This window comes from Pararge aegeria, chromosome 1 (genome assembly GCF_905163445.1).
Source record: "Pararge aegeria chromosome 1, ilParAegt1.1, whole genome shotgun sequence".
Lineage (NCBI taxonomy): Eukaryota > Metazoa > Arthropoda > Insecta > Lepidoptera > Nymphalidae > Pararge > Pararge aegeria.
This window is the reverse complement of record NC_053180.1, coordinates 4,546,680-4,566,163: the sequence shown is the minus strand read 5'-3', so window position 1 is coordinate 4,566,163 and position 19,484 is coordinate 4,546,680. Positions and strand designations below refer to the sequence as shown.

Sequence of the window (19,484 nt, the reverse complement as noted above, 5' to 3'; positions counted from 1 at the left end):
AATATTACTCAGAGTATGCAAAACCATATAAAGGTAAACACTACATGCTAAATTCGCTTATGTACTAACAATTTTCAAAGAGAATTAATAAAAACTAATAAAAAGAACAACAACAAAAGCCGAAACAGTTACAAACGGAAAAAACTAAATTATTATTATAAAAGAAGTTATGATTAAAATTAAAATTAAAATTAGAACTATGTTTAACTATTCTACATACTAAAGAGACTAATTATACAAAACTGGGTTATTACTATGTGCTAATGTTCCCCAATCGCTTATCCACGTAATACACTGGGTTAGGAGTGTTTTGTACTTAAATAAGTTCCCGCATTGATTCATTAAATGGTATATTACTCTCCTGTGGCCACATTTTAATATTATCAAGTAGAGCCTTCAGAAAAACTTCTTTTAGTCAGCTTTCAGTTTCAATGTAAAAAGGGAATATAATGTAAAAAATAAAGTGCATAAAAAATGTACAGTGCTATGTGTATACTTATCAATTTCCCATTAAAAAAAAAAATAGAGAATTCATATTAGAATGGTAATCGTCTTGCTTCAGCTTACTTTTACCAGTAAATATTAAAAGCAGTGATAGGGATAGAGGGACATTGAGTTTGATCCCTCGTACGCACCAGCAATTTAATATCACATGCTTTAATGGTTAAGGAAAACAACCTGAGGAAACTTGCACACCTAAAAGTTCTTCATAATGTTCTCGAAGGCATGCAAAGTATACCAATCGGCAATTGGCTAGTGTGGTAGACTATGGCCTAAACCCTTCTCATTTTGAGAGGAGACACATGCCCTGTAATGGGCCAGTAATGGGTACATAACAAAAAAAATAATTATTAAAATCGGTTCAAATTTAACAGAGCTATGTAGTCAAATTGATAAAAATTTTCATCACATTTCCCGGAAGAAGCTTATTGTTTATTGGGATAAAAAGTAGCCTGTATGTTGACCCGGAATATCAGCTATCTCTATACCAAATTTTATTTAAATCTGTTCAGTAGTTTTCACGTGATGCCCGGACTGACAGACAGACAGACAAAAATTAAATACAAATATGTTTTGGACTCAGTATCGATTATAAAGCATTTAAAAATTTTCAAAATATGTATATTAAATGTACAGAAATGTTCCAATTGCAGTTTTATTATTAGTACAGATTATACATATTTTGTATACCTATTTGTCTTGAGCCCTAAAAGGTTATTTTGTGTTTTTAAATAATACACACATACCTAGGTATCTAATTACTAATATCCTTTTTTTGAAGTCAGTTAAATTTCCTGTTTAGCTTGCTTTCACCATTAAAAATAACTTTAAGAGCACGAAAAGTAAAAATTAATTTGCACAACTCTTATTTTATTGGAAGGACCAATTTTTTGAGTACTAATAGTTAGTTTTGTTGAATATTTTATAATCCTCTTAACTTGAGGTTTTAGTAACATTTCCCGATATGCATGTGGTACAAGCGCAGTAATTGTGGCAGTGAATAAGGCAAAAAAACACAAAAAAAATCCTATTTCGAGCAAAAAAAGAGATCGACAATTAACATATGCACGTTGTTTGTTTCAGATGAGAAGACTTTTGATAAAGTAAGATAACAATGGATTTGGAAAGTATTTGGTGTGATTGGGACGATGAAGAATTACATAAGGGAAGTTGCACAGACAAGTTCAGGTCTTACGAGGCACTTTTGCAAAAGGACGAGAGAGCGCCAGCTAGAGAAAAAAAAATGAGTCGCATTGAAAGGCATACATCGGAAATAGCAGATTTTGAATGTGATTGGGGCATATTCCCAGAAGTTGAGAAGAATTGGGGTCGTAGAAGAGAAAAAGCTGAACGATCGCCCAATAATTTCGAGTTATTAGCGATCAAAATGGCAATAGTAGACACAGAATACCCAGAAGTGTTTCTAAAACAAGAAATGGTATGGCCTCTTCAAAGTGCTATTTTTAGTATGATTTTTACAAAATGTAAGCCATTTATTAAAATCGGTATCAGTAACGTTATAGATGGTACTCTTCGCGTCAACTGTTTTGGAACAGCAGCTGTTGAATGGCTTAAAACGTTGCAGGGAATGACTGTAGAAGGTGTAACTTTAAAAGTTGTGGAGGGAAGTGAATGTAAAAAAGTGTTTTCAGGTAAAAGTCCTTATAATCGATTAATCAAGATGGCTGTAGTAAGTGATAAACACCCAGTTGTGTCAATCGAAGATCACATGGTACCAACTATTCAGGGCCTAATAAATACAATAACGGATACAAATAATACTCCAAAGTCTTCTATTAATATTACTCAAATAGTAGGTGGTGCTTTACACGTGGATTGTAAGGGCAGGAATTCTGTAGAAAGACTTAGAGATTTAGATGGAAAGTCGGTTGAAGAGGGTATTAAGTTAAAAGTAGTAAACTCAAAATACCTTCCGACATCCGTCAAAATGATTTGGATTACGAAATTGCATTTGACTGACACTGCGAAGATGTTAAAGTATCTGCAACGATGGAACAAAAAACTACGGATTTGCGATTGGAAAATAGTGTACACTTATATCTGTGGATCTTATTTACGTAGAGTTATTTTAATGGATGTAGCGACAGCAAATGTTATTAAAGCGGCTAATTACAACTTATATGCTGGTGTTGATTTTACCCGTTTTAGGCTATGTGAAAGTAATCGTTCGCCAGCATTTGCAAGTGACCTTAATGTCGAAGGAGGTGACACTACTTTGCATAAGTCGTTGGACACATCTCTGTTAAGACAGGAGCAAAAGCTGGAATGCCCCAAACAGAAATCTCTATATCCACCGAAAATATGTAGTACATTGGTGCACACTTCAGACGTAGCGTCAGCAAAAGAAAATAAAACCGCTTATTACAACTTATATCCTCTTGTTGATTTAAAGCCTTCTAGACCATATGAAAGTAAATCTACACCAGCATGTCTTAGTGATCTTGAAATTGAAGGAGTTGACACTACCTCGCATACGCCTTTGGACACGCCCCTGTTAACAGAGGAGCAAATATTTAAGTCGAGCTCTGACTACAAAAGGCTCAGCGGAGCAGGACGTAAACGCCTATGGAAGCTGGTCAAGGATGAAGGCTTAGACTTACAGGAAGCCTTGATATTGGCACGCAAACCTTTGAAAGAGCCTTTTTTGTCCAATCCTGAACTGGAACATAACCTTAAAGGGGGCAGGTTGGAGGAGCAATGCACCAAACAGGAAACTAATAATCCACCAAAAATGTATGCTATACCTAAGGGGTATACATTGGTGCACCCCTCGGATGTAGCATCAGCAAATGTTGCTAAATCCGCAAATTGCAACTTATATGGTGTTGATTTAAAACAAGCAAGTACAGGGGATCTTAAAGTTGAAGGAGGCGAGTCAACCTTGTATACGGCCTTAGACACACCCCTGCAAACAAAGGAACAAATATTTAAATCAAGCTCCAACTACAAAAGGCTAAGTGGAGCAAGACGTAGACGCCTATGGAAGCTGGTCAAGGATGAAGACTTAGACTTACAGGAAGCATTATTATTGACTCGCATACCTTCGAAAGAGCCTCTTTTGTCCAATCCTGAACTGGAACATAACCTTAAAGGGGGCAGGTTGGAGGAGGAATGCACCAAACAGGAAACTAATAATCCACCAAAAATTTATGCTATACCTCAGCACCCCTCAGATGTAGCATCAAATGTTGCTAAATCCGCTAAGTGCAACTTTTATGCTGGTGTTGATTTAACACAAGCAAGTACAGGTGATCTTAAACTTGAAGGAGGCGAGTCTACCTTATATACGCCCTTGGTCACACCTCTGCTAACAGAGGAGCAAATATTTAAGTCAAGCTCCGACTACAAAAGGCTAAGTAGAGCAAGACGAAGACGCCTTTGGAAGCTGGTCAAAGATGACTGCTTAGACTTACAGGAAGCCTTGTTATTGGCCCGCGAACCTTCGAAAGAGGCTTGAAGAGGAATACCTAAAACAAAAACCTAAAAATGCACCGAAAATGTATATAGCAACGCCCCCTCCTTTTTGAAGATAATGACATTGGTACATACACCTTAAAGGTAAATCCGCTAGAAACAAGGGCTGAGGCCCGAAATTTCTTGACATCTCCGGCAAATTCAGTTCGATCCTTGTTAAGTGCGACAATCAGAAAAGTAAGGAATGACTCGTGCAAATGATCTCGGAATGCAAGCCTTTCCAGGGTGGAAGAGGTCCCTACCGTGGAAAGGCTTCGTTTGCTTTGTGGGAATCATGTACACATCTCTTAATCACCGATTGGTCGAAACTATAAATTTCTGTTACTTTCCTCTTCCCAGATCTTTGCTTGCCCGGAGTCCGGAACACGGTGAGCAAGTCGGACTCTTTAGCTTCTTCAATAATACGTCTAACAGTATTGACAGACTTCTTTGTTGACTCCGAAGTCTGTTTAAATTTTTCAACATCACTTTTTCCGTCTTTCTTCATATAGCAGTATACATCGTACGCCATTTTTCTAGCTTGCCTGTTTAATACTACGTTACTTTTTCGAGGTATTCGGGAGCCAATGGGACGGTAGATCGACTGATCTACCAATCACGTGATGATGGAAAAAACTAAACCACTTTTTGTCAAACCAAAGCAATCCCCATGGTACCACTGATGACATTCCACGCATTGACTCATATCTGCAACTCTCTCCTCTTTACATGCAAGGCAGTACCACTGTTCTCTATCTTCACCCGATTTCAAGTTAATAGAACGTTTCCTTTTTTGTTTGTAGGATTCTTTATAGATTTCTTTCCTTTCCTTGTGTTATGAGAATTCTTATTTTTTAGTTCTTTATCTATATTAATAAATTTTGGTAACTCTTTGACCTTTATAATTTAAAGCTTTTTTACGTGGACGGTTCTTAACAACACTGTAATCACAGGTGATTTATTTAGACCGACGCAGGAGGACTCAAGAAAATATCAATATACCTATATTAATTTAATTTGCATTAAAATAAATTACAAATAATTATTAAAACTATAGAGAGAGTGACGTCTTTCGATGTGGGAAAAGAAGTGTCCGTTCGCCGGTCACGTAAGCCAGGCCGCGCGCCTCGTGTTGCGGACTCAGCAATGCAATTGCACAATTTTACGCTAGGTATGTGATCCAGCGTAACGATAGCATAGCACTGCAGGATGTAACATCTCCCGCATCAGATCAGCGACTATTTCTTGAAATTTAAAGGAAAAGACGCTGTTAACTGGTTGCAAGATGTTGCTTGAATTACTTGATCTTGGGATGGTTCCGGTTTGGCATAGACAGGTAGTGTCTCTCCTTTCGGTTGTCTTCTTGTTCGGAGATAGTATGAGCGGTATATTAATGCGCAGCTGAGTACAAGTGCTCCCAGTAACAACCCGTAGAATGGGATGGTTGTGTGGTACAAAATTGAAGTATCTGGCATTCGTATTGGTTCTTGGGAAATTACTCTGTTCTGGACTTCGTGAATTTTCTTTAAGTTTATAGAGTTAATTTCTAGGAGTGGCAAAGCTGGTTCCTCTTCAGGTTGGACGGTGATGTCGCTTATCTTGATTGGCTGTCCTTTTATACGATCATTAACATTGGCTAAGGTGAACTCATCTGTATGAAGTATGCAGTTATGTGGAATGGTAGCCAGGAAACTTCCAGAAACAGTGTTAAATTCATCTCGTTCACAGGTGGCCCTTACTCGAGTTGGTTTCGGGAATACAACAGCGTAGTGGCGATCATCCAAGTTCTCCATTGCCGGTCTTAACAGTATAAAATAGGTCTTTTTGCAGGCGTCCGACGGTTTACCCTCAATGATGTTGCAGATACAGTCTGGTGGAGACCTCAGTTGACGGTTGAGCTCCTTTTCGCAGAGATACCGTGTGTCGAATTTCGGGCATTCTGCCTCTATGTACACGTGAATATCTCCAGTGATTGCAAGGAAAGGGAAAGGAGGGATAATCACCTGACTAAATTTATTTGGTACTACAACTAATTTGTATAAAGAGTATGTAAGCGGAGATACTATTGGAAACTTGAATATAAAAACTATACGATTTCCACTAAAATATGAGGCCGGTTTTATGACGTCGTAATAATCTCTAAAGTTTAAATCTAATAATTCTTCCTTACTGTATAAAGTTTTAAGTCTAAGTATTTATCATGTCTATGCTCAGCAAAGAATGATGAGTTCGCTAATCCCTACAAAATGCTAAAGCGGTTTCTAATCTGTTTAACTCACCTAATCGCCAGGAGTATTTTGTAACAATTTGGCTGTTTTAGCGTGTACGTTTCAACCAAGCTTTTGCTACGGGACCCTTTTTCTTCGAGGTGTAAATATTAATGGGTAGGTTTGCCAAGACGGTATCGTGAGTGAATCTAGGAGCAAGTTTAGATCTACTAGCATAAGGATTACTGACAAATGTTGGTTGCTCAGCTTGGTATTCAACTTCTGGTTCGCGATTTTTATTATGATTTTCGATAAGGGTGGCCCTGTTTGTTAAAGAGGTTTCGTTAATAACCTCGTAAACTTTTTCATTTTTTCTTTATGGTTTTCTACATACTGCTGAAGTAAATGTGCTGTAATGTCAATGACAGTCGGGTCACGGGGGTCGGTATGTCCCAATATAATGTAACTTAATAGCCGGGAACAAATAAAAGAGTTTATGTAGCACACAATCAACAATCACTTTTATTTTATGTTATCCAAAATTGTGATACACGGTTACTTAATCACTACAAAAACTAAAACTCAACCAACTCTCTCTCCGCCGCGCGCGCGTCTGCCGCCATATTATTGTTCCGCCCGCAGCTCCCCCTCGTTCCCCACCTCCTCTCCTCTCCTCTCCTCGTCTCACGCTACGCACTCGTTACAATAAGATAATATGGTTTACATTTGGTAAAACTATGAACTGAGCTATTGTACGCCAGAACAGCATTAGGTTAATCACTGGCTCATCTCGGTGTTGTAATTTTAAAATGCGGAGATGTTCTAATATTGTCGAATCCCAAGCAGCAAGCAAGCGTTTTCAACATCAATTAACCGGCTCTATTAGAACTTAAAGTTTTTTTAAAGACGTACAAGAGTATCAAAAGATGATTATATCTTTATAAGAAGGATTTTTGAATAATTATACAGCTTGAGCTGCATAAAACTTGTATTAAGAGATCCGCGTAAGCTTAGGGCCGGCGCCCATTGTCGGCATCGGCAAGGAACAGGATCCTTCGGCATCCTACATGCAAGCGCACACTGATGGAAACTATGCTTTGGCATGCTGCAACGTTCTTAGGGATGACGAGGCGTCCTTTAGCATGCCGCACCGTCCTGTAGCTTGCCGAAGCGTCTCAATATCGTATTTCTCGTCAAAACAGTTTCAGAGTTGTTACAAGCTAGTTGTGTGAGTTGTATTTAATATGGTGGACTGGGATCTAGTGCTCATAGCAGCTCTTGCTGAAGAAGAAGAGAAATCTAATCAATCAAGAAGATTTTGGGTGAACAACCTTTGGAAGCAACGATATACGTCCGGTGAATTCAACAATTTATTCAATGATTTGCGTTATGACGTGCGAAAATTTTATGACTACTATAGAATGAGTTATGAAAATTTTGAAAGTCTGGTTCATTTGCTTCGACCTTTCATGGAGAAAAAACAATCAAATTTTCGCACACCTATATCTGTTGAAGAAAGATTGTCTGTGTGCTTGAGGTGAGTAATCATACTAATATTATAAATGCGAAAGTGTGTTTGTTGGTTTGTCCTTCAATCACGCTGCAAGAAAGCCACGGATTGACGTGATTTTTTGATTGGGTATAGTTGAGGACCTGGAGAGTGACATAAGCTACTTTTTATCCCGGAAAATTAAATAGTTCCCTTAGTTAGTTAATAATAAACAATACTTTAATGTGTTAATAATCATATTTATTATTTTTTAATTCACATATACTCGTACAGGTATGATTCGAATGGTGACTTCAGATCGCAGACTACATTACTATTTCGTCTGAATCTATATTTCATGCTGCGCCGGTCATAGAACTGTCGTCGTGGAGCGATTGTTGATGACATTGGAGTCATATCTTTATTTTTAATCACATTAGCTTTGCTGCAGGTAATAATATGTTAAAGAAATTACAAATTCTGGTAATCATTGGTTTCAATATTCTGGTAATCACTGATTTCAATGTTTTGGTCTTGGCATCTAGGTATGGGTGTCGGTGTATATTTCAATGTTGAATGTATGTTGTCCTCGTTATTTACGGATGTTGCTTGGGGTGTGTAATAAGAAAAATCGTCCATGGTGTAGTTTGATTGATTCACAGGAGGTTTTTGTTTCGATGTGGATGGTTCATTAATAGATCTTGTTGTTTCAATATGCTGTGGTGCTTCTAACATTTCTGAATATTCGATTTCTGCCTTATTAACAATAAGCAATACATCTCTTTTCACTTGAAGTTGCAACTTTTTCGGTAAAGATTTTACTGTAGCAGACATTGATTTAAAAAATATATCTATAGGATGTTCATCTTCGTTATTTTTAGAATCTATATAATTTTTTAATATCTCAGCTGTGGTTATGTTTTGTGATCGAGGACGCGAGTTTTGTGAATCTGAATGTGACATTTGTGATTGTGGCCGTGATTGAAGAGAATCCAAGAAAGAATCTTGTGTGTCCTCGGAAGACGAATCTAAATTAGATACCTGTGCTCTATTTTGTAAAAATGTAGTTAAGAATTGGAGTTCTCTTTCGTGTTTTATTGGCCTTTGTGGCTTTGCAGAATCACCACTTTTGCTTGTTCTATTTTTTATCGCTTTTCGATAGTTGTTTCTGATGTTCGTCCACATCTTGAGGCATTCTTGAGCTGAAAATAATATAATAAACATATAAATGAATGGTTTGTTAGTGAGGGGTTTTCACGCAGGTTTTCCAAGTGGCAATAGATTAATAGGTACCTACCTAAGCTATATTTAAAAATATAATGTTTCTTTTCAGGTTTTTAATCACAGGAGTCAGTTTCAAAACTTTAGCATTCAATTACCGAATGGGATTTAGTACAGTTCGTTGTATAGTCCATGAAACCTGCCGTGTAATCTGAAATATTCTTGGCCGTATCGTTCTGCCAAAACCAACAACAGCACAATGGAAGATAATTGCTAAAGACTTTGATGAAATATGGAATTTTCCAAATTGTATTGGTGCCATAGATGGCAAGCACTTCAAGATACGAGCTCCAAATAATAGTGGAAGTATGTATTTTAATTATAAAAAATTTTTTAGTATCGTTCTGTTGGCTGTAGCAGATGCTAAATACAGATTTGTCATTGTCGATGTAGGTGCTTATGGTAGAAATAGCGACGGTGGTATATTAGATCATTCAAAATTGGGTTTAAAATTGCAAAACGACACCTTAAATATTCCTCAAAATGTGAGCTTACGAGGAATAACTGAAGAATTACCCTATGTTTTTGTTGCTGATGAAGCATTTCCACTAACGAAAAATATAATGAGACCGTACCCTGCGAATCAATTGGCAAATATAGAGAAAAGAGTTTTTAATTACAGACTAAGTCGAGCAAGGCGTATTGTGGAGAGTGCTTTTGGCATTCTTCAATCAAGGTTTGAAATATTTCAGAGGAGAATGCAAGTACAAGCAAAATATATAGATAACATCATTTTAGCCTGCTGTTCTTTACATAATTACATCATTAACAATGCAACGACGGAACTTCCAAACCCACTACAGGAAAGTGACATTTTAGAAAGTTCCGTGGATAACAATGTAGTTGGCGATACCGATATTATCATGTGCGAGGGTATGGTCATTAGAGATCAATTTAAACAATATTTTAACTCTGAACATGGGTCAGTTAGTTGGCAGAATAATATTGTCAATAGATCATAAAATACCAACGATCTATAAGTCAATGTAATTAATTATATATTATATATACTTATACTTATTATAACTCAATAAAAAATACAATGTTTATGATGCTTACTTACGTGTTTTATTGAATTCTTTGGCGATTTGCTCCCACGCATTATTTTTCATGTGTTGGTCACTGTAGTGACGCGATTTTATATTGTATAAACACTCGTGTAGACGAACTAAATTAATTAGCTTTTCTTCCGCCATCGTTGTTACAAGAAAATTCGTTGTTACAGCAAACAACCGATACACGCAGTGGTTACCTCGATTGTGTTGTGTGTGAGTCAAATGATTCAAATGGCGGATGCCTCCCCTCGCCCCGCAGGGCAAGCTATCCCCGAGTGGTGCCTCGGCGCCGGCGGGTACCGAAGGATGCCGAAGGATGCCGAAGCATCCCGAAGCATTCTTAAGGCTGCCGATACAGCAGCCTCAAGCATACCGAAGCGGTATTTTTGTTATTACGACCATATATAATGGAAATTTCTACTTTATTGTCATTATGTTAATGTATATTGCTATTTGCCACCTAAAATCCTCAGTCGTGCCGATGCCGACAATGGGCGCCGGCCCTTAGGGTACTAAAACAGAACAGAACAGGGTACTAAAAAATTCTACTATACAACTTTAAGTATTTTCTGACAGTTAAAACTCGTTTTATCGTTAAAGCTGTATAAAGGCTGTATTTTGCATGTGGTCACTAACTTACTACAACCCTAAGTGTTATTATGGTATCACTCAATCATTGTTTCTGTATAATGGTATATGCAAACTTCATTATAACACTTGTTCTTATAGAGTAGTTAGACACTCTTATAAATACAGTGGTTTTAGTACTTCTGTCTAAAATAATGCTTTAAAACTAAAAAAATAAATTACATCAATAGTACAGCTTTAGCCTGTCTAACAGCTGCCAGCCATATATTATTTTCACATGATCCTATACTTTGTGTGCGCGTCGATCATAATTTATAATGTGGAAAAAAAGGAAAAGATCTGGTGCAGTCAAGAGGAGAATTATAAGGAAATATTTAAATATAACAAATTATAAACCAGAGGACAGTATCAATAGTGAACCATCATTTATTGGGCAAGAAATAAATACATTAAATTGGACAACCCACAGTCAAGCGCATCCATCGACGTCTAACGAAGGTTCCGTAGGAAAAACATTAAACGGTGTCGACGGTGAGGATTTAGTTAAACCTTTGGAACCTGATGATAACTTTTCTTTATGCAGCAGCACAAGTACTTCAATTGATGATGATAACGAGTATTCAAAAAATATGTTGTTTCGTCAGCGAATAAAGGAATGGGCTACAGAAAGAAATATATCTCAAATAGCTCTAAACGATTTAGCCGCTATTGTTAATGACAGATTTCCCGGAATATTACCGCGTGACGCTAGAACAATTTTAGGTACTATCCAACAAATACGTATCAAAACGATTAAAGGAGGTGAATACTGGCATAATGGCCTCACAAAATGTTTAAAGAAATCATTAGAGAAATGGATTGATGTCCCTGCTAAAATTGCTTTAAATTTCAATTTCGACGGTCTCCCAATATTTAAAAGTTCAAATAAAGAGTTTTGGCCAATTTTGTGCACTATATTTGAAAGACCTGATATTGAGCCGTTTGTAATTGGAATCTATTATGGTGTTGGAAAACCAAATCAAATTGACGAATATTTAAATGATTTCGTGAACGAAATGGAAAATTTACTTAAAGACGGAATATACATTGAACAATTCAAAAAGACAGTATCCATTGAAATCAGATGTTTTACGTGTGATTCCCCTGCAAGAGCTTACATTAAAGGTAATTGCATGAAACTTTTTTAATAATGTAGCATAGTAATATCACCAATCCTTTGTCATGTGTTTTAAACACATAAAGTGGCCATATTCAAAAAGTACCGTCGAGCAGTTGAATTGCTCTTAGCCGTTCACGCCTAGACCTGTTCATTTAGAGGCTTGTAGTTAGTACCAATAGTTAGTAAGTAGTATAAGTAAAAATAGTATAGTTAGTATAGAACATATTGTAGTATAGCAAGAAGAGTACCACATATATAGTGGTAGATGTCAAAGATATCATTAAAAAAAAAAAAAAAAAAACATAAAATGACCGAAAATTGTACTACTACTACTACAACATACTAATGCAAATTAATTTTTTTAAGATTTTGATATTCTTTGTTTTTTCAACAGTGGAATAAAAAAGTAATTGATGTTTTATCATATTTCAGGTGTTTGCAATTTTAATGCAAAGCACGGTTGCTTAAAATGTGTTACAGTAGGAGAGTATTCACATGTATCTCATACAGTGACTTTTCCTGAAACGAATTGTCGCCCTAGGACGGACCAAGAATTTCGTGAAAAAAAATATGGGCCTCACCACAAAAAAGATTCTCCTCTACTGCGATTACCTGTAGATATGATAGAAGACTTCCCTGTAGCAGATTCTCTACACCTTGTTGATTTGGGAATAATGAAGCGCCTATTAGTTGGTTGGCGCAATGGTAATTTTGGAAAATATATAACCAAATGGAGTGCGAGAGACACCGAATTGGTTTCAATTTTTCTACACAAATGTAAATTGCCATCTGAAATTCACAGATCGGTGAGAGGACTTGACTGTCTTTCTCATTGGAAAGCATCTGAGTATAGATCTTTCTTGTTTTATTTAAGCATTGTCATACTTCCAGACGTATTATCACATGATGCATTTTCACATTTTCTGGCGTTTTTTTGCGGTATAACAATATGTTCTAGTAAAAACTATAGTCATTTTCTTCCTTTGGCAAAAGAGCTCTTACAGTATTTTGTTGAACATTACAAAGACTTTTACGGAGCGGATTATGTTACTAGTAATGTTCATAATGTAGTCCATATCGCAGATGAAGTGCGACGATTCGGCCCACTTCATACATTCAGCGCTTATCCTTTTGAAAACAAGTTGTATCTAATTAAAAGGATGCTGAGGCACGGTAACAAACCTCTTGCTCAAGTGGCAAAAAGATTTAGTGAAGATGCAGAATCGTTAGAAACGACGAGGAGCAGAAAAAATCAACAACTCACAAATCAAGACCCTTTTGTGACTACTACTAAAAGAAAACGTTAGTTTTCTTTTAGTAGTATGTACTACATTTTAAGGACTTTAAATTGTCATCAAAACTTCAAGATAAATATTTTTTGTGTAACAATAATGAAATTTTGGAAGTGAAAAAAGTAACTGTTACTAACAGTGAAATAAAAATATATGGCTACAAAATTACAGTCTTGTTAGATGTTTTTGAACAACCAATCAAATCATCATATTTGAACATATGCAAAGCCAAATTACTTACTGATAGGCGGGCTTAGGTCATTGTTAGTTCACAAGATATAAAAATGAAATTAGTATGTATCGAACACAAAGGTTATTTATACTTCATACCCCTTGTGCATACAGTTTAAAAGAGAAATAAAATACATTTTGCCATCATAAAAATCCTTTTTATTTTTAAGTGTTTACACCCGTATACTCATAATTAAAAATATCACCCGTATACTTATAATATAACGTGGTTGAGTGCAAACTAGTTAGGCAATAAAAACAAAAAATATAAATTCTTGTCTTAAGGACTATCACAGCCACGCGATTACGTGTTTCTCTTAAATACTAACTAGACAAACAAGAATTGAGATCAAAACAACATTTACTATAATTGGGTTACTATAAGACGAGTTCTGTGACAGCAAGGTATCTACAGCAAAAAAGTTTCAGACACAATATTCGTTCACTTTCACACCTGTTTTATGTTTATCCTACTGTCACTGAACTCTTCCTGTAGTAATCCTACATTGAGACTACAAAAAAAAATGATGTAGAAAATTCACAGATACGCGATTACGTGTTTCTCTTAAATGCTAACTTAGCAAGAATAGACTCAAAAAACAAAAAACAACTCTAACTCTAACGATAAAATTGTGGTTTAATAAGTAGATAACATGATTGTAACGTAATTCTCTTTAAAGAGTAGGTACATCCAAAATTAAACTAACCATAAAATATAAAAAACTTACGCCACATAAAAATTATTATAGAAACCCGGCTTTACTCACGTTTTATTTTTATCGGATTAGCCGACTAGTTTCAGTCTGTTACGAAGACCATCATCGGGGCGAGTGTTAGGAGTGGCGACACGACGGTTTCGGTTCCCTCGAAGCACTAGCACTAGTCGGCGAACCCGACGAAAATAAAATATGAGTAAAGCCGGTTTTCAACATATATAGTGAATTAACCACTTTAAGGCGTTGTCATTGAGGCATGTAAAAAATAATTACTTTTTTAAGTATAATACTAACAAAGACAGTCTTCTTCCTCTTCATCTTCGATAACTTCTTTTAGGTTTACAGCGTTTTCGTCGATCATACCGTCTTCATTTGCATCCATTTCCCTTTGATTTGAGAAATTTTTATCATTTTCATTTTGTTTCGTGTTATTTGTATCCATTTGAGTTTGATTTGCGTGCTGATTTCCCTGTTCTGAATTAGTTTTAGCTTTATTTTTAGGGTCAGTTTTTTTGGTTCTCATCCTTTTTGTGGAAGCTCTTATATTGTTACTGAGTTTCCTCTTAACAGAATTTTTCAAGACAATTTTGAAAAAGTTTTCATTGTTTTCTAAGGTATAAGTTTTATCCCAGTGATGTATTAATTCATAGAAAAAATTGAGGACTTTTTGATAGCCCTTCAGTCCAATTTTTACTTCGTAATTCTTTCTGCTACCGCCAGTCCAAGAGCATTTGCATAGGAATTCCCGTGTAAAAAACATGTCCAATACTTTATATGCACATGTTGCACCTTTACCATCTGATGGTGAACAAATGAATGAATATTGTTTAAGGAGTTTAAATTTTTGGTTTTTGTCAGATAAAAGTGTATCCATTTGCTCTAGCTCTTTAACTGAGTCAATGGGTTTTATTTTAAAAGCCTCACTATAAACTGGGTTAGACTCTCCCAACAAAACCACATCCGTATTTTCAGTTTGGCCAGCCTTGGAAAATCCGTCATCTATTTGCACTGATAAACTTGCCAACGTATGAAGAATTTTTTTTTGATTATTTACAAGTACATTTATTGCTTGTGCCATATTATGTTGATTTTCTAAAACTAATTTTAGATAATTTTCAATCTGATTTACTTCAGTGTTTTTCTGGGTTTTTAAACGGATTTGATCTTCAAAATTATTACGATGGGGGTCGGTTGACATTGTTGCCAGCTCAGACTCATCTATATATTGAAAAACATATTGTGCATCAGTTATCACTTCTGGAAGTATCTGTGAGGATGTTGTTGCGGTAGATGAAGTTGATGGTTGATTAACGATCTGGAAACAATCGTAAAATACATTGGTTATTGAAATTGAACAACTTTAACGGATTATGTCATGTATTTCTTTATTTTATTTTCACAACATTTCCCTTGACCTTGTAAATGTTCCTAAGCTTTGGGAAAATAGAATAAAGAATTACGTGACATAATAATAAGTAAGTAAAATTTGCAAAAAATGCTCGCCACTGTTGGACTAATAAACATCAAGGCAAAGCGAATTTGACTTAGGTCAACTACTGGGTGGGCACCCTGGGGCCGTTAATTCCGATCTCTGGAGCATTATGGCACTCGTGATGACATACATTATTTATTAATAAAAAACAAATTAAAATTTTAAAAACCGACTTCAAATAAACCTGAAAATTCTTCCCTTTAATTCTTGCACAAGCTGGATCTTGTAAGGTCGCAAGCCAAGATCTTTGCGCAAAATCTTCCATAAAGTTGATGGACAAAGCTCCAATTGCTGTGCACGGTGGCGAATCGATTCATTCGGGTCCTCTTCAACACTTTGCTCTACAGCGGCAATTGTTTCTTCGGTGCGCACTGTTCGACGTCTCTGCGGATGCGTATTATCACATAGAGTAAGCGTAGTGCGAAAACGATCCATGGTTAACCGAATTAATTGCTCTGATGGACGATTATGTCGACCATAAAATGGACGGAGCTTGCGGTAAACTTCGCGAACTGAACCATTATTTTCGAAATAAATTTGCACGATTTGTAAGCGTTGTTCTTTTGTCAACCTGTTTATGATGAAATGGCAAACCAAACTAAATATTAATCACTTGACAGCTGACAAAATGGCCGCCAGTTAAAAAAGTGATGCCAACTTAAAGTTCTATACCTCAATAAAAAACATCCCTTATTTCAAAAGTAGGCGCAACTAATCAAGTTTCTATTAAGATATAATACCTTCTACTTTTTGCTTTAAAAAAAATAATAATTTAATTTTTTCCTAAACAGGAGCCAATTTAAAAATAATCAGTGAAAAGGCATTTAGGCAAGATTCACATAGTCTGAATTAGTTAGACATCTATGGATAGAAGTAACTGAAATAATTGAGGCATATAATATCAAAGTCGGCAATCTCCACTTGTCACAAGTTCGAGTTATCAACAAAAAACATTTCTTAGGTTTATTAATTTTAGATATCAGCGTATATTGACAAATTCTATCTTCACAGAAATGTTGAATTAAGTTCAGTTATGAAATATAACTATTTAAAATGGAGACTGCCGGATTTGAAATACACTTGTGGAGACTGCCAACTTTGATATGAACAGTGTTGGATATTGCCGTATTTGATTTGAACGCCGCCATCTTGATACGTGATTGCATGACTAGCCAGATTTGATACTTACATATTTTGAGTGTTAGGATAGAACTTCGAAATCTAATAAAAGTTTAAAAAAAATTTAATACCATGCAAATGTTGATTTCAGAAATAAAACCCTAATATAGTAATCAAATATTCTTTTTATTTATTAAAAATACAGATTCATATTTTTAAGTCTGGGGAATTATCTTGGAATTCGCAAAGTGTATCATTTTCGTTGTCATTTAAGGGGATAGCATCCTCGTACATATTATTTACAGGCAGAATCAAATTTCTGAAATACACAAGCTCTTCATCATCCATCCAGCTGTCTCCGTAGTGCGTTTGCAATAGTTTTTTGACATCTGTCAATTTATTACTGTTAACTTTCCCTGATGAATGAATTTCTGGCGGATTAAGCATGTTCATATTTTTGTTCTTTTTTGTTATGCCTCCAAATTTTCCATCACTTACTCTATAGTAAAGATCCCCTTTAACTACAACGTCAACTTTGCTTTTTGTTCTCCTAATGTAGAATCGCTTGCTCTTTTGAAAAGCAAAATGCCATGAACCGACATCTTTCAGGACAGTTTTTAAACTATCTCTCCAATCATAAACCTTGCAATCACCTTTTCCTAATTCAATAATGGTACTGTAATTTTTAATAATATCCAAATAACCATCAGCGTTTTTTATTATTTCCGTTTTGCGGATATGTCGTTCTATATGCCCGAAGACTCTATCTGGAGGAATGAAGGAATGTCCTACAACCGGAAATACAATTTCTACGTTTTTCACATGACTTGGGGCTTTAGATGTTAGCCATTTAGCAAGCATACCCACCATGGTGGTATTTTTATTTTGGCCCCCGCAGCCGTCCGCAATCAAACGAACTTTAGTAATATCTGTCCAATCTGTCGAACAAAGCCGATGATAAACAGCTGACGCTATTTCATTAGAGCTTTTTGCGAACTTATCCTCGGTCCAACAGTAGGCAAATGTATTCTTTGGAGACAGTGCAGCTTTTGAACTTCCCTGCACTATTGTAAAATTATACAAATACAATTGTCTGGAATAATACGTACTTTGGTCTGGTAGTTTTGGCATAGGGCTATTTTTTTGGCAATCAAAAGAAAGTGTTATCATGCCATCTTGCTCTTCTTGAACTAACTGAAAAAAAGCTTTCGCTCGCAATTTGTGCACTCTCTTCTGTATTAGGACATCGGTTTTTTTTTTGTAGGTCGTCGTTTTTTTGGTGCGTTTTAATCAATTCATCATACTGAAGACACGTTGAACACACGTCGGTTCTCGGTGATCCGAATCCCAAATTATAGAAATTGTTGAAAACGGTTCTAAAATATCCTCTTTTCACTTTTACGTTTTCATTTGCTTGGGCATTGTACATTTTAAACATTTTGTTAATGCTAATTTCTGCTGGCAAATAAAATCGTTTAGATTTCCCTCGACAATAATGGGCTTCTTCACAGTTAAAGGAATTAATGAAAGTTTTGACTGCAATTAGTTTTTCTCCAAATTTGTGCTGTTTGTGATTGCCACCTCGATTTTCAGGTAATAAAGTACCAGTCTTAAAAAAATGTGCCATGATTGTTTGAACCCTGTGTTTTGTTACATGCAAAATTCTCAAAAATGCCTGTTGACATATTGGAATGGTACATCTTTGACTTGAACAGTACATTGTATATTTTGTTTGTAAGAGTTTCTGTCTTCGAGGACCCTTTGTTCCACGTCGTCTCTTAATTTGTTTTGGCTTACAATATTTTAAAAGGAATGCATCTTGCTTCGATTTTTCTTTGTATTTAAAAAAGGCATCATGGAAATATTTTACATCAGCTATATTTATAACAGTTCCACATTTAAATGCTTTTGTGTCATGTCCGCATCTTGGCCGCTCAGGAAGTTGCTTCGATGAATACCTACAAGAAGTGAAAAAGGAAAATAAATTAACGTTATTTTATCATGGGCAGTCAATTACTATAAAAGATATGAGTTTTATAACTAATAAAAAATAAAATGACACTACGAGTTTTGTAACTTTGCCAAGTCCATTTTACGCATTTTTATAGTACTACATGGTATTATCAAAAATCAAAAATAAAGCGTGTGTGCCGAGCTCATGTGAAACTTCTTTGACATCTTTTGAAATTTCGACTTCCGTTGCCATTCGTGACGTATTTCCGTCACACAACCTTGAAATTTTACTCTCAACACGCCTAAAGAAGTTTCACTTTAAAAAGTGAACCAAACTAACATAAGAATATAGTAATGGGCAAGTATCAAAACCATATATCGCAGTATACAAACCTCTCTCTCTTGGCCACATTTCTTTTCCATTTTTCTGGATCACTTTTCCTTTTTCTCGATTGTCTAGGTGAACAGGGTCGTACTAGATTATCCATTTGTCTATTTTACACAACTAATATCACTTTATAATAAGAAATCCCAATAAAAATGACAATAATCCACGTGCAGATCTTTGCGCTGTGACAGCAGACGCCATACTAAATGCCGAGCTCTGATTGGTTGGAACGGAGACTGCCATGTTTGAAAGAAATGAATGCGGAGGTTGCCGGTTTTGTTACCGACATTCATTTTTAATTGCGTCTTGTATGAGAGATAACTTTTACGTAATGGAGAATTTACCATAGAGAAAATATTTGCATTGTTAACTTTTTTTTGACCCTGACTGGAGACTGCCGGGTTTGATACTATATGCCTCAATTATTAACACCTTTTAATTTTATTTATTTGATTTAAATAGGAGTAGGACAGATAGAGCGCCTATTTCACCATCCTCGAAAAGGAAGATTATCTAAATGAAACAACGTGGAATAAATA

At 35.8% G+C, this 19,484-nt stretch overlaps 3 protein-coding genes across 3 annotated transcripts in view; 2 read left to right on the top strand and 1 right to left on the bottom strand.

The window, feature by feature from the left end:
- The window catches only part of LOC120626989, a 45,064-nt gene extending 40,563 nt beyond the window's left edge, over window positions 1-4,501 (top strand). Inside the window, exon 2 of the mRNA XM_039894829.1 lies at window positions 1,585-4,501. Within this exon, the coding sequence (XP_039750763.1) occupies window positions 1,616-3,979 (2,364 nt within the window). The 5' untranslated portion in view covers window positions 1,585-1,615 and the 3' untranslated portion in view covers window positions 3,980-4,501. The remainder of the gene's footprint in view (window positions 1-1,584) is intronic.
- A 3,242-nt stretch (window positions 4,502-7,743) lies between these two features.
- Window positions 7,744-10,169, bottom strand: LOC120623452. Its single transcript, XM_039889490.1, has 2 exons — window positions 10,016-10,169; window positions 7,744-8,873 (listed from the first exon to the last, which is right to left on the bottom strand). The coding sequence occupies exons 1-2, from the start codon at window positions 10,146-10,148 to the stop codon at window positions 8,143-8,145; spliced, it is 864 nt and encodes a 287-aa protein (XP_039745424.1). The 5' UTR covers window positions 10,149-10,169; the 3' UTR covers window positions 7,744-8,142.
- A 347-nt stretch (window positions 10,170-10,516) lies between these two features.
- LOC120623446 lies at window positions 10,517-13,402 on the top strand. The gene is made up of 2 exons (XM_039889480.1): window positions 10,517-11,759; window positions 12,187-13,402. The coding sequence occupies exons 1-2, from the start codon at window positions 10,913-10,915 to the stop codon at window positions 13,059-13,061; spliced, it is 1,722 nt and encodes a 573-aa protein (XP_039745414.1). The 5' UTR covers window positions 10,517-10,912; the 3' UTR covers window positions 13,062-13,402.
- Window positions 13,403-19,484: the final 6,082 nt, after the last annotated feature.